The sequence below is a fragment of the Ochotona curzoniae genome, unplaced genomic scaffold (assembly GCF_017591425.1).
Source record: "Ochotona curzoniae isolate NIBS_2020 unplaced genomic scaffold, NIBS_Ocur_1.0 contig_1014, whole genome shotgun sequence".
Classification (NCBI taxonomy): Eukaryota; Metazoa; Chordata; class Mammalia; order Lagomorpha; family Ochotonidae; genus Ochotona; species Ochotona curzoniae.
The window spans coordinates 51,722,598-51,737,819 of NW_024464920.1; the positions used below are offsets into that span (position 1 = coordinate 51,722,598).

The 15,222-nt window shown below is 61.3% G+C and overlaps 1 protein-coding gene across 3 annotated transcripts in view; it reads left to right on the plus strand.

Moving 5' to 3' along the window:
* TBC1D22A (TBC1 domain family member 22A) overlaps positions 1 to 15,222 on the plus strand; it is a 232,975-nt gene that overhangs the window by 169,001 nt on the left and 48,752 nt on the right. For all 3 annotated transcript variants that reach the window (XM_040987550.1, XM_040987565.1, XM_040987561.1), the window contains one exon: positions 1,392 to 1,519. In XM_040987550.1, the coding sequence (XP_040843484.1) occupies positions 1,392 to 1,519 (128 nt within the window). The remainder of the gene's footprint in view (positions 1 to 1,391; positions 1,520 to 15,222) is intronic.

A 15,222-nucleotide genomic window follows, 5' to 3' on the forward strand; every position in this document is an offset into this window, starting at 1 on the left:
TAGCCTCACAGAGCTGGCACGATGGGAGAGGGCCTCGAGTCTGGGTAAAGTGGTCCTGTTCTGGCCAGGCCTTCACAGTGGAGCTGCTGGGATGCAGTGCAGGAAGCAGAGGGAGGCCTTGGGCAGTGCAGGGTCCTCATCTTCTGGGGTGATCCTCGCAAGACCTCACAGCCCCTTCCTGCAGATGCCCATGGGCAGCTGGGGGTGCGGGGCTGCCGAGCACAGAAGCAGGCCCCCGTGTTCGGTGCCTGGTTAGCATCAGGTGCTCCTGCAGCTTTCTGACCTTACTGTGCGTACCCTGCTGGGTTCTGGGCTGGTGGTCCACTCTGCTCACCTGCTGGGTTCTGGGCTGGTGGTCCACTCTGCTCACCTGCTGGGTTCTGGGCTGGTGGTCCGCTCTGCTCACCCTGCTGGGTGCTGGGCTGGTGGTCCGCTCTGCGCACCCTGCTGGGTTCTGGGCTGGTGGTCCGCTCTGCTCACCTGCTGGGTGCTGGGCTGGTGGTCCGCTCTGCTCACCTGCTGGGTTCTGGGCTGGTGGTCTGCTCTGCTCACCTGCTGGGTGCTGGGCTGGTGGTCCGCTCTGCTCACCTGCTGGGTGCTGGGCTGGTGGTCTGCTCTGCTCACCTGCTGGGTGCTGGGCTGGTGGTCTGCTCTGCGCACCCTGCTGGGTTCTGGGCTGGTGCTCTGCTCACCTGCTGGGTGCTGGGCTGGTGGTCCGCTCTGCTCACCTGCTGGGTTCTGGGCTGGTGGTCCGCTCTGCTCACCTGCTGGGTTCTGGGCTGGTGGTCCGCTCTGCTCACCTGCTGGGTGCTGGGCTGGTGGTCTGCTCTGCTCACCTGCTGGGTGCTGGGCTGGTGGTCTGCTCTGCGCACCCTGCTGGGTTCTGGGCTGGTGGTCTGCTCACCTGCTGGGTGCTGGGCTGGTGGTCCGCTCTGCTCACCTGCTGGGTTCTGGGCTGGTGGTCCGCTCTGCTCACCTGCTGGGTGCTGGGCTGGTGGTCCGCTCTGCTCACCTGCTGGGTGCTGGGCTGGTGGTCCGCTTTGCTCACCTGCTGGGTTCTGGGCTGGTGCTCTGCTCACCTGCTGGGTTCTGGGCTGGTGGTCCGCTCTGCTCACCTGCTGGGTGCTGGGCTGGTGGTCTGCTCTGCTCACCCTGCTGGGTTCTGGGCTGGAAGGCATCAGAGTTGCTGCTGTGTCACCCCTGTCATCACCGCCATCATCATCAGTGGTTTCCTGTAGAGGAAGGCAGCTTCAGGGTTGCTTAGCTGTTTTTCCCTTGGGGTGCTGCTTCGGATGCCCTGATGTTGGAGTGGGGGTCCCTGGGTGCAGAGTAGCTGCTGGGGTCCCCTGAGGGCTGCCCTGACGCCCTGGGGCCTGTGTTTCCTCCTGCAGAGCAAGTGCACCAGCACCTGGACCAGCACGAGGTGAGATACCTGCAGTTCGCCTTCCGCTGGATGAACAACCTGCTTATGAGGGAAGTGCCGCTGCGTTGCACCATCCGCCTGTGGGACACCTACCAGGTGAGCGCCTCGCACCCGCCCCGGCCTGGGCAGGCGCCCTCTCCCGGAGCCTGGCTGAGCAGTGGCTGAGCAGTGTGGCGGGCCATCCTTCCAAGCCACCTGCGCTTTGAGCTACTTGTAATACAATGGAGATTTTAAGAACCACAGGCCGAGGCAGTGCAACATGAAATTTTCCACTCTCCACCAATTTTGATGAAATTCATTTATTTCGGAGATTGAGTTTTCTGGAACCAGCCACCTTTGTTCCCTCGAGTGTCCCATTGCTTATTCTAGCACCTTTTTATTTTGTTCGGGTGTTTGCTGAAGCCGAGCCCAGGCCATGGGGCTTCAGGTACCAGCATTTCCTCATGAGCTGCAAATAGCAGGCCCCATTATGTGGAATTAGGAATCTTGTCTCTGAGCGCAAACCAGCTGTGCTGGGTCATGTTGTCTGTTGACAGGCAGGCAGCAGGTGGGCTCTTCCTGGCCTGAGTCCAGCCTGCCCGGTGGCAGGTGGGGCCATGGGTGGGCTGCTGCCTTTTCACGCAGGGACACGGGCTGGGGGTGTCCAGACAAGGGCCTTCCTTGTGGCAGAATGAGCCCCGTGGTTGTGGCTCAGAGTTGGAGCCTTGTGCACGTGGGCATGGCAGGGGCACAGCTCGGAGTGACCAGAGGGGGCCTGGGGGGTTGGTCTTTGGGGCCTGTCTGCCTCCAGGCTTCCGATTCTGAGCCCTTTGGGGCACTAGTGGGTCCAGGAGCCGTGCCCCTCAGGCGGGACAGGCACGTGGGGTTCCATAGTTGCCTTGCACAATCTTAGGAGCGTCTCACAGTTTCTGCTGTGGCTCGGCTCTCCCAGGAACTCGGCGGCGGCAGGGTGTCCGCCGTGCCTCACCTGTGACTGGTTGAAGCGGCTGCCCGCTAGTGGCGCTGGCTCGCCCTCTGCGGTATTCCAGGAAACACAACTCAATGCCCTCGTTAAACACCAGGTTCCTTGTAACGCTGTCCCCATTATGAGTAGATGAGGTAGTAAGCCAGTCGCGTTTTGAGGAGCCTGCAAATGGATTGGCTTGTGCACTACTTCGCTAAAACTCCTAATAGACATTAAAACTTTAAGCACAATTGCGGCATCTTTATTGAGTTAATTTTCCTGAAATTAAATTTTGTCATGAATTGACTCATTTGTACCATGGGCTCATTCTTGAACTGACAGTATCCTGATCATAAACCTTTTCATATCTTAAAAATTGGGGGTATTTCTATTTTACAGGGCCAAGTAACCATGAAATTGTATTGCATCTTTTGGCAATGAAAATATACAGTAATCATAGGATCGCAGTCGGGTGATTACTCTGCCCCAAACAGGGTGTTTATTCGCTGGGCCATTACAGGTTTGCATAGCTCTTTAACCCCTTGCAAGGTGGTTGTGTGTCAGCCAGAGGCTGCTGACCAGCCTGAGCGACACAGCAGCATGGGCATGGCCGAGGCGCGTGGTCCCTGATGTGGACTTGGGGACGCCCCCGGAGGGACCCGCCCCCGGCGCCTGCATGCCGGTCACGTGGGTGGGCCTCAGCCTTTCTGTGCTGTGCACAGTGGCATGGTGTTCTGCTCCTGGACCCCCAGGCTGTGACCCAGGCGCCCAGGCTGAGCTAGCCCACACCTGGGTGCTGGGTGAGCGAGCAGCCTGGGGAGTTTCCTTCTAGCTCTGCTGCCGATCTCTTCCTGTCTCAGCCAGGTGGCTGCTTGCTCAGTCCGCCTCCCCCTCCATCCTCCTTGCCTGCCCCGCAGCTCTTCTGTGTTGTCTTGGGGTGCAGATCTAGAGGGGCTTGTGTTTCAGGGAGTAAGCAGCCCTGGGATCTGGGGGGGAGGCTGACCCAGCACTCTGAGGGCTGGTGGGGAGCCAGGCCTGCCCCCCAACTCTGAGTGTCTGCGTCCAGCACTAATGCCCTCCCAAGTGGTGCTGGTGACAGGCTCAGATGGCCAGGGGCGGCTGGGCCCTCAGCCTCACTCACCTAGGCCGGCCCCTCCCTCTCTGCAGCCCCGTCTGATCTGGGGGGAGCAGGCTGAGGCAGCCTGTGGCTCTGAGGGTGCTCCGACCGCTGGGCTCCATCTGGGCAGTGTGCCCTGGGAGCTGCTGAGTGCAGGGCGCAGTGCGCCTGCCTCACATGAGCGCCTGTGGCAAGGCCTGCCTCAGAGTATCAAGGCCACCTGTAGACCTTGGCCGTCCCGTCTCTGGCCACGTGACAGCCAGGAGGTGCCATGCCTTTCTGAGCGGCTGCACTGAGACAGCATTGACCACCAGTGCTCTGCCAGGGAGAGTGGGTACACGTCTGTGCCCAGGGTGAACAGGCCAGCTGTGCACAGGAGCGCCTTTCCTCCTGTTCTGTAGTTAACTCCAAAATGGATATTGTTGTTAATTAAGTTTTTTAAATTTTATTTTTCTTTGAAAGAGAGGGAGAGCTCTGTCTTCCCATCCCCTGATCCAATCCCCCGATCTTGCAGCAAGCAGGGCTGGGCAAAGAGCACGAAGGAGCCTGGCGCTGCTCGGGCGTTTCTAGGTTGACAGGGACCCGCCTGGCCTTTGCCTGCTGCTCTCAGGGTGTGTTAGCAGGGTCAGAGGGAAGCTGGACTGGAAGCTGACAAGCCCACGGACAGGGCAGTGCCCGAACCACTGGTAAATAGTGCTTCTAGGGTTGTGCTCCTAACTGTCAGGAGGGGGCGGGCCTCTGGCCTCCACGTTAGAGCTGGCACTGGAAGATCCGGCCCGCAGCAGCCACCCCAGGGAAGGCAGTGGGCAGAGTGAGCCCCTCTGGCCTCCACGTTAGAGCTGGCACTGGATGATCTGGCCCGCAGCAGCCACCCCAGGGAAGGCAGAGGGCAGAGAGTAACCCCTCTGGCCAGCGCGTGAAAGCTGGCACTGGATGATCCGGCCCGCAGCAGCCACCCCAGGGAAGGCAGTGGGCAGAGAGTAACCCCTCTGGCCAGTGCGTGAAAGCTGGCGCAGGAAGGTCCACCCGCAGCTTGGGCCTTCTTTCCTGATCTTAAAGTTGGCAGCTGGATCCTCCCCCAGGGTGGACATTTGTTCTAGAAACTGCGGTTCAGTGCCTGCTGTGCAGCCGCTCTGCAGTCAGATTGGGCAGCAGAGGGAAGGGGCCAGCATGTCCTTGTGCTCGGGCACCTGCTGGGTGTGAGATGGCGAGAGGCTGCAAGAGGAAGGCACGAGGAGGCCGGGGTCGCCTAGGAGTGGGAGCGGGGGAGGAGTCGGTCCCGAGGGGTGAGTGACAGGGACACTTAGATCCCAGAGTGGGGCTGGGGCCATGGTGGTGGCAAGTGGGGACCCGCCTGCAGCGTCCACGGGACGGTGGCTGAGGCCAGTGACTCGGCCCTGAGTGGGAGGAGAGGGGCTTGGTGACCACCGGGGGGAGCGGTAGCCATGTCCACTCGGGATTCCTGCGTCTCAGATGACCTGTGCAGTGGATCGGCTGCCTGCAGGTGCACGCCGGTCCCTGGTCACGTGTGGTCACGCATGTGTCTCCCAGCCTCGACAGCCACGCTTGTGCGTCTGTGGTCACGTGTGTGTTCCTAGCCTGGACAGGTTTGGGAGCCTGGGAGCAGTGGCCCCTGGGTGTCTGACTGGTCCTGGTTGCCTTCTCCAGGAAGGGGCCCTGGGCTCCTCAGGGGACTAGCTGGTTATTGGGGTGGGAAAGGAAGAAAGTGCCAGGTCGCCTTCCCTGATGGGTGCTTGAAGATACCAGGACAACACTGTGCCTTCTGAGCAGCGGAAGTGGGTGGAGTGGGATTGCATGGCGTGTGAGGCACTGTCCGTGGGTCTGCTTTGACGTCCATGAGTGAGATAAACCGTGCTGGCAGAGAATTCCCAACATGTGCTGGGGCACGCAGTCGAGAAGGGAGGAGGCAGTGACCCCGCGGGTTCCTGACCCGCTCAGCCGTGCCCGGGCTCAGGTCAGGCCATCGCAGTGGACCTGCTGCTGTGTGTGATGAGCAGGGCAGCCCACCCCGTGGGGCTCCTGCAGTGCTGGCCAGCTGCCCTGCTTCTCTGTTGACTAGGGGCCTCCCGTGGCAGGCGCGTTCAGGCGCCAGGCCTCGGAGCGTGTGGCCCACACAGCAAGAATTTGCCGCCTTGGTTCTGGAGGCAGAGAGGAGAGGGTCGAGGGAAGGGGCTTGCACATAGCTGTCCCTCCCTGTGGCCTCCCGTGGCCTTTCCTTGGTCTTCCTCAAGTTCTCCTAGAAAAGACTTGAGACCTGTGACTGAGTTTACCATATTTTGCTCCTTAAATCTCCAAATACAGTCCCATCAGGGTTAGAACATCAACCTGTGAATGTGGGTGGATACAGCAGTTCAGTTTGTGGCAGCTTGGCTGGAGTACCCGACACTGACCCCTGGCCTGGGCAGGTCATATGGCAGGCTGCTGTCATGTCCCTCAGCTCAGCCACTCACTGTGCCCCGTGCCTGGCCCCTCCGTAGTCCTCTAAGGGGACAGGAGCTTGCATCACGTCGGAAAGCCACTTTGCTGGTGAGGGAAGCCTCCAGCGGGCCCTCGGCAGGCTTCTGGCCGGCCTCCAGCGTCCACCCTGCCTGGTGCCCCCCAAGCCGGGGTGCGTGGTAGCCTGGCTCCCGAGGGCCTCCCTCAGCACTGACTCAGTGCTGTTGCCTGACATTGCTTCTGGCTTATCATCAGTACCAGCAGGTCTGAGCTGCGGCTGACTCGAGGCCTCAGCCGTGCCTCCCAGGGCCTGACATTGCAGCAGCCCGGTCCCGCTGGCTGCCAGTGACCTCGGGGGGCCTGGCAGGGTCCCCAATCCCCAGCATTCCTCACCAGCTGGGCCCTGAAATGGAGACTGCCTTTTGGTTGGGAGCCAGCCAGAGCTTGGCCCTTTCCTCTGGAGGGTTCTTCGTGGGGTGTCAGGGCTAGGGCCACGGGGTGGAAAGCAAGGAGATGCGGGTCAGTTTCCCGTGCCAGGGCAAGCTAGCATGCACGGCCCGTCAGCAGCCCTGTGGGTTTGACCAGCTGCTGCCTGGCCTTCTGGGAGGACGGCTGCAGCAGGGAGGACACGGAGGCGGGCAGCGGGGGGAGGCGGGCGGCACTGTGAGCACACGGAAGCTGCTGGTTGGCACGGGGAGGCAGAGACGGCAGCAGCAGCTGGAGCGGTGCAGCACGAGTCTGGCTCAGGAGCGAGGGTGCCCCTGGGATGGCCTTGGAATGAGGACAAATGTCAGCATTTCACAACGGAAATGTGGACGCCAGCTGTGCGACTCGTGGCGTGTTCTCGGAAATCCAGTACCTGCCTTCCCCTGGGAGTGCTCGGGCTCCGCCTGAGCTCTGACCTCATTTGCTGCCATGGGGCCGCGGCCGTGGCGCCGGCCCTCATGGGCCAGGGTGTCTTGTCTCCAGTTTGGTGACTGTCACCTTTGATTTGACGTCGGCATCACCCCAGGCCTCGCCAGGGGCTGCTGGCTGCTTGCGAGGCTCCTTGCCGGTGTCGCTGGGAGAGGGGCAGGGAAGGTTCTGGGGCTCCGGGTCGCTGCCAGCTGCGGGGAGACTGGGGAGGACCCTGGCGAGCTGACTCGGTCTGGCTTACGGCACGTGCCGAGTCCCTTTCCGGGGGTGTCTGCGGGGACACGTGCCTTTCCCTTTGCTGCTTCTGCCGCCCTTGGTGCCAGGAGTGCCCGCAGCAAGCATTTGTCCTCCTCATGCGGGTGCTGGAGCTGGGTCCCCCGGGCGTTAGCTCTGGTCCCTTCTGACTCCCAGGGGAAGTGACCCGAGGAGACAGGAAGCTCCCTGCTGCCCACTGGTGACCATGTGGGCCTGAAGGCTAAAGCACAGACTCCCTGGGGCTTTCTGTCCTCGCAAGGTGCCCACGCTGTGCTGAGCCAGGCACCACCCCTGCTGCCTCCTGGCTGGAACTGGGAGAGGAGGAGGAGCTTCGTGCTGCGCCCCAGGCCGTCCCAGCCCAGCTGTGTCCTGGTGCTGGTGGTTCTGTTACAGGATCTGTCAGAGGGGGCGCGGCTCTCTCAGTGACTCTGGGCAGCGCACACTCACAGCAGGGACATGGGCCAGGGTGGCCGCTGTGTTGGTGCCCTCCTGTTCGTACCTTCTCTGGGGCTAACCCTGTTCCAGCACCTGTGCACAGGTGCCAGGAAGTCCACGCCCTGGCCTCGTGGTTCCAGCACCTGTGCACAGGTGCCGGGAAGTCCACGCCCTGGCCTCATGGTTCCTGTCACAGTGATGGTTCCCAGCATCAGCCCATCACTAGGCCCGCCATGGGGGAGCATGGGAGCCCAGCAGAAGGCAGCCTGGACAGGGCCCTTCTCAGGGGAGGGCAGGGGCCTCACCACTGGGCTTCACATCACCTTGGCTCACCCTGAATGAAGCCAGCTGCCCATGGAACAGCCCATGGGGTGAAGTGATGCCCAGCCAGCACCAGCAGAGCCCCACAGCGGCCATCGGCTGTGTGACTGGACAGGGCAGTGCGAGCCTGCCAGCCACCGGGTGCCCAGTGTTGAGAAGTGGTGGGACCCAGGGCACTCAGTGAAACTTTTCACACACAGTACATTTGCTGCCAGCAGTGTTCTAGGTCGTGGTCTCCAAGTTCTGCAGGCTTCTGGGGCCGGGGGCGCGGGGGGTGCTGTGAGAGCTCCAGGGCCCCTGTCAAGGGCAGTCCACCCAGAGCACTCTGGCAGAGTGCAGGAGGCAGCTGTGGGGGTGGACCGCTGCAGGGGCTCAGGTAGACGGCCCTGGGACAGGGACCCTGTTCTCCACACATCTGTCCTGGGGCCCTGCACCCAGTGAGGACCACCAGCACCCACTTGGGACTTCACATGAAGTTGTGGGCACAGAGGGCAGGTGGAGGGAGTGCCTTCCCCAAACTCGTTATGACCACAGAGTCTGTCGTGACAGCACCAGGCAGGTCTCAGTCTGGAAGTGCCCAGTCAGTAACTTGTCTACATCTGTCCACCTGCTTGCCTGCCCCCCTGGCCACTCCCTGTCACCCGCAGGAGGGGCTCCTGCTCAGTGGGAGGCCTGGGCAAGCCCTCCCTGTTGTTACCTGGGGGCTCCCAGCCTGGCCTGAGGGGGGCCAGAGCACAGCCATGCAGACTGGGTGAGGGCTTGGGTGGGGCACCTCTCCTTCCCCAGGGGCAGACAGGTGGGTGGCCCAAGGCCTGAGCTGGGCAGTGAGGGGGTGCACCTGGACTCATGGTTTCTAGGGCAGGTGAGGAGCACATCCCATGGCTGCAAGGGGCAGGCAGGTGGGCACAGCGTGCTCTGCATGTGGCGTGGCTGGATGTGACTATACCAGGGAAATTCAGCTGCGCGGGCAGAAGAAGTGGGGTTGAGCGGGGTGGAGGGGTGGCACACCTTCCTCGCCTTGTGCTTGCCCTGTGGCTGGTGCCAGAGCAGGTGCTGGGAAAGGTGCTGGGGAGGTAGAGGGGCAGGTGGCAGAGCAGGTGCCAGGACAGGTGCGTGCTGAGGCAGGTGCCAGGGCAGGTGCTGGGGTGGGTGCCAGGACAGGTGCGTGCTGAGGCAGGTGCTGGGCAGGTGCTGGGATGGGTGCTGCAGCAGGTGGAGGGGCAGGTGGAGGAGCAGGTGCCAGGACAGGTGCGTGCTGGGGCAGGTGCCAGGCAGGTGGCGGAACAGGTGGAGGAGCAGGTACTGGGGCAGGTGCGTGCTGGGGCAGGTGCCGGAGCAGGTGCTGGGGTAGGTGCTGGGGCAGGTGCTGGGGCAGGGTGGGCCCCTGATTTCTGCTGCCAATGGCTAGGCATGGTGCTAGAGACTTCTCCTGCTCAGCTCACCCTCATCATGTCCCCAGCCCTCCTCCCTGACCTGTCCTTCAGCTGGGCCGGGGGCACTGACATGCCCACCTGTCCTCGGAGCCTGGCCCCAGTGTGCTGTGTTGGAGCAGGCTGCTGTCTTCTCCCTTCCCGCTGTCAGCCGAGTCCTTGGTGCCGCCTTTCCCTGGGGGTCATTGCAGCCCTGGTCTTCTTGCTCTTCTGGAAGGTGCCTGGGACCTTACCGTGATGGGGAGTTCCTCTCGTGTGCCAGGGCAGCGGCCCGCCAGGTGCTCTGCTTGGCATGCCCAGTGGCTGTGGCTGGACTCTCCCAAACCCGCCCGGCACCCCAGCGCCAAGCCTGTGAGGTGACATTGAAGCTGATGGATTGGGTTAATCTAATAACCCCCAGAAGCAGGTCTCCCTACAACATACTTTTTCATGAGCCCATTAAGATTTGAGGGCGTAAGCTCTTCATGCCCACCCGCCTACAGGAAGCAGGCATAGATCACTGTCAGCTGGGGAAGGATTTAGACCCGAGCCTTGGTGGCTGCCATGCTCGTGGGTGGAGCTGTGCAGGGGCGTGTCTGCCGCTCACGGGGTCCCTGAGTCCGGGACCCGGGGAGCATTGGGGCTGTTAAAGAAGGCTCTGAGAGTCATCTGCCATCCTGGGGGCGGGGCGGTGAGGGCCTTGCCACAGCCTGTCTGGTCACCCCATGCTGAGTGGCCCCAGCAGCCGTGCCAGGCGGAGTGCAAGGAGCAGAGGACAGGGTGGACTGCACCCCGGTGGTTCTGGATGACAACCCTAGCCTGAAGGCTCCTGGGGCATGGCAAGCAGCCGTGAGCACTGTGACTGCTTCCGCTGGTCCCTCCCACCTGTGCACTGATTGACAGCTGTGTCCTATGGGCGTCCTAGCTTGGGCAGAGGGGACATGTGCCCCTGTCTCCCGTGCAGGGTGTGGCACCGCATGGCTCAAGGAAGGCCTGTGTGGAGCACTGGGGCTCCCTGAAGGCTCCTGTGGGCGTCCCTGGGCTGGGGCCAGGGACGTCCCTCTGCCCTTGAGTCGCGGGCTCCCATGTCGAGCCCTGGCGCGGCCTGGGGTGTTCCGGCAACGTTAAGGAGGGCAGCCTTGCCCCAGGAGCAGCTCTGGAGCCTGGCCCGACACACCCCCAGGGGGAGTTTTCTCAAGGTTTCCCGTCCAGTTAGCTGTGACCTTTCATTGCTGACTGCCGGAGGAAGCTCGCACTTCGCAGTCGCTGCTGGCACGTGGTTGCATCGCATGCTTTGTGGTCGGCTCGCTGCTGTCCCGTGCAGCGCCTCCTCTCAGCTGTTGGATCCTGGACATTCATTTCCCCCTGGCTGATGCGATGACAGAACGGTACCTGCTGATTGAAGTCAAGTAGCAGGGCCAGTGGCAGGCCCCCTGTGACTGCTCCTGTGACTGCTCCTGCGACACACGGCAGTGGGGCGGGGCAAGGCTTGTAGCATCTGCTTGTCTCCCTGTTTCCTACATTCTGTGTCTGGAAGCTGCACAGGGGGCGGCACAGCCTGGGGGGGGGGACGTGGGGGTGGGCGGCACAGCCTGAGGGGGGGGAGGTGCAGCCTGGGGGGGGGACGTGGGGGTGGGCGGCACAGCCTGAGGGGGGGGAGGTGCAGCCTGCAGGGTGGGGCGGTGCAGCTGGGGCTCTTAGGTTAGGGGCCATCTCCCTGGCTACCCTGTTCTTTGTACCCTAAAACTCTGTGGCAGCTTAAGCCTGTGAGGTGAGGAAGGCTGGTGGCAGCTGGGTGGTCTCACCTCCTGCTGTTTGACTGCTACAGGATGGCAGAGGTGGGCACTGCCTGCTGTACCAGCCCTGGAGCCTGTTTTGGCACTTGCTCACACTGTCTCCTCCTCCACTTACTGATGTCTTCATCTTCCCACTGGTGGGATGGGGCCCTGGGAATGGGGGCCTCGGAGGCTCAGGGGGTCCTCATGCCAGCATGACTGGGTGCACAAGTGGGATAGAGGCAGAAAGAGGGAGATGACCCAGGCTGGTCACTCCTGTGGTTGCCGGGTACCCCTGCTGGAGCCCAGAAGGACCTCTGACACGCACTGCGCCGTGGCTTTGACCAGTGGCCAAGTTCCATGCGTACAGTGGTGTACTTGGAGTCACTGATGCTGTGAATAAGCCACAGGTCCTAGCCTGGGCTCAAGAAAGGGACGTGGCTGGATCCTGGTCCAGCCTGTGCTGCCGCGCTTGGCATCCGCTGTCTGTAGGTCTTACAAGTGCGTGTGCTCCCACGCTGAGTGGACCTAGGTCCCCACAGAGCGCTTGCTGCCCTCGGGGTCTGAGGCGGGGAGAGTCGCAGCTTTCTTGGGAGGTAAGCGCCACCGTGAGTGGGCAGTTGTCGCTGACGGGCACGTGCGCTCCTGCTTGGCCCTGGCCTCACTCTGAGCGGGCCCGACTGCAGAGCCTGCTCCGGAGTGGACACGTTGTAGTCATGGGTGGGGTGTGCAAGTGTGCTAGGACTGACACGGCTGCCCAGTTCTCGTGTCGCCTGCTGAGTGCCTTGCTGTTCACGATGACAGGCTCCAAATGTGTGTGGCGGAGCTGCCTGGCCCCCGGGAGCTTGCGTGAAGCGGTTCCCGGGTCCTGGGGAAAGGGCCTCGCTTGCACAGCACTTTGGCTGTCGGTGCCCTGATGGTGCGTGCGTGTCATTAAAGCCCAATGTTGGGGAGCTCCCTGGGGGCTGTTTGCACACAGACCGGGCCCCCCAAAGCTTCCAAGCCTTTCAGGGGTGTCTGAGCTTTTCTTCTTGGGGAAAGTTGCTGATGGTTCAGTAGGCAAGTAATTGCCAAATTACATAGCAGGGAAATGGCTGTCAGAAAGGCGAGTGATTTAGTTAGGAAGCAGCTTGGAGCTGAGCCCTGTGGAAGCTCTGCTGCCATCAGGATGCGTGTCGCACGCCTCTCAGATGCCAGCTCTGGTCGTGTGCGTGTGGCAGGCTACTGTTTATGTATCACTGTCAGGACCTTGTCCTGGCCCACGCACAGTATGTTTGCCGCCCCAGCATGACCAGTGTCTCTCCCCGTCAGGCTCAGCCATGCCGCCTCCCTCGGTGTCCCCAGCGGGGCCCGCGGCCTCTGAAGGACTCCAGAAGCTGCTGCTCTGGCTGCGCAGGGCCCCCTCGTCCGCCTGCCCGTGGTCCTCACTTGGCTGTGTTGCTGGAAAGCCCTGCAGGGTGCATGCTGACCTGTTCGTACCCGGCCCGTGGCGCTCAGCTGGGCCTCGCTGCAGGCAGTAGCTCTCACTGAAATCTCCCCACACAGAAAGGCTGCAGACCCTTCGCATCTGCCTGTCAACCACAACCAGAGGTCGTGGGGAGCCCTGAGTTTTGTGACTTCTAGAGCCGTCCACGTTGGGTCTTACGCTCTGGGCTCCTGCTCTCACGTCTCTCACTCGGCCTGGGGGCTTTGAGATGTGTTCAGTTCAGGCTGTGGTGTTTTCGTTGGTACGTGCTTTTTTATTGCTGAGTTAGGTTTCCTGTGCAAGCATTCATCCTTGGAAATCACGGGCTGTTTCACACTCGGTGACGGGCCCTCCCCACCCCAGTGTCACTCTCACGTAAGCCTATGTTGCCCTCTGGGGGTGGGGTCTTCCTGGTAGTGACTGGGAGCTTGGGAGAGATGCGCAGCCTCGGGCTTGACTGTGCCGCCGGGTCAGCAGCGCTGAGGGTAGCGGGGAGGAGCAGAGGCCCCGCTGGCCACACTACATGTGGCTTTTCACCTCCTGGTCAGCTGTCTGCTGCTTGCCTCCTGCTGACCTCCCCAGTGCATGCTGAGTCCAGGGGCTGTCAGGACATAATGTGCTGTGGTAGGTGTGGGCGTCATGCAAGAGGAAGAGAGTGGGAAGGTAAGAGCAGGTGCTCGGTGCCCCGAGCAGGGGTGAGGAGGGGCGTCTCCAGGTCCCCAGGTGCAGCCCTGTCGGGTCCTACATGTGGCTTTGCACCTCCTGGTCAGATGATTTGCTGGTCAGACCCTCGGTGATGGGCACTGCCAGGCGCACCCACCTGGCCTTACCCTGAGCTCGGCCTAGTCTGACTGACCCTGTCTTCTGTGCCACGGGACTTCAGCACCAGTGCCCTGTTAGAGCAGGGTCTTTGGGGATAGCGTGCAAGTGTCTGTGGCTCCCAGTCCTGACCTTGTAGCCAGCCGTCCCTCCCCTTCAGCATCATAGTGGGACACCTGCTGCCCTCGGGGATGGAGCAGCTCACTCCCCCTCACTGCCCCCTCGTGCCTGGACCTGCCCTGCTGTTTCTCACTGTCCCAGCTTTGCCCAGGTTCAGGGCTGGGGTGTTCAGGCTATAATCCCAGGGGCGCCTCCCACGTACCATAATCACAAAGGTTAAAATCCTGAAAGAGCAACATCGCAAAAATACTCATGTAGTTCTGGAAAAGGGGATTTTAAAATTATTTAAAAGCATCTACTGACATTTTTAAAAGGCGATTTATGTGAAAAACATAAAAATGTGATTGAACACTTTAGGTTGCTCCTCATAGTCAGTGGCAGTTATAACACTCAGGTAGCCTCCAGCTGCGCCAGCCGTGCGGCAGGGCAGGTGCACCCTTCAGGAACATGGGCCCTCGAGCAGCGTATTTGCGTATTTGCGTGGGGGACACTGTGGGACTCCTCTCCTGGGGGATACATCCCATTCTCTTTGTGGCATGGTGAGGGGTCTGCGGAGCAGGATGGGGAGGGACAGGGTGGCAACACAGTGGGTGCACCCCGAAGCACCTCCGCCCCTCGTGGGGAGATGACGTGCTGCTTGTTGCTGTCAGACCACATCCGTCGTGGGGACCCCGATGGGAGGAAGAAGGCCCTGTTGGCTTTGTTGTGTGTCCACGGGCTTGGGTGCCTGCTGGAGAGCTCAGCCTGGAGTGTTGTTCATGTTGTCCTTGCTTCCTTTGTTGAGGTCTGCTGGTGGCTGTCCTTTCATGGGCCTCTAGATGTTGTCCACCTTTTTTTGTTAAGATCTGTTTATTTATTTTTATTACAAAGTCAGATATACAGAGAGGAGGAGAGACAGAGAGGAAGATCTTCCGTCCAATGATTCACTGCCCAAGTGATTGTAACGGCTGGTGCTTCTCCGATCTGAAGCCGGGAACCAGGAACCTCTTCTGGGTTTCCCACGCGGGTGCAGGGTCCCAAGGCTTTGGGCTGTCCTCAACTGCTTTCCCAGGCCACAAGCAGGGAGCTGGAAGGGAAGCGGGGCTGCTGGGATCAGAACCAGCGCCCATTTGGGATCCCAGCGTGTTCAAAGTGAGGACTTCAGCCGCTAGACCATGGTGCTGGACCCCCCCCTCCCCCGTGCGGGGGGGCCCAGTGTTGTCCATGTTTGCGTAGCACTTGGCAGTGGAGTTGGCCCAGCTTTGCAACATTTGCTCCAAAGCCAGACCTCACATCCAAGTAGTGTCCCCTGAGGTTGGAGGACAAGTGGAATGGTCCAAAGGTGAAGACCCCCAAGAACCCTGTTAGGCTTGTCCTCAGTCCCGGCTTTTGTGTGTGCCAGTGGGTGCAGTGGCCCAACCTGCCTCTAGTCCCGGTATGCTGAAGGTGGGATTAGGGGTGTGATGTGGAAATGAGGGTGTGACGAATCTCTGAGGACGTCGATCAAAAGTCCTCAGGCCCCATGTGACGGTCTAGTAGCTGAACCCTTGCCTTGCAGCCACCAGGATGCCATATGGGCACCAGTTCATGTCCCAGCTATTCCACTTCCCATCCAGCTCCCTGTTTGTAGCCTGGGAAAGCAGTGGAGGATGGCCCAAAGCCTTGGGTTCCTTCGCCTGCGTGGGAGATGTGGCAGCGTCTCCTGGCTTCAGATCAACCCAGCCACCTGGGGAGTGACCAGCAGACAGAAGGTCTTTCTGTTTGTCTCTCCTCTCTGTGTATCTTCCTT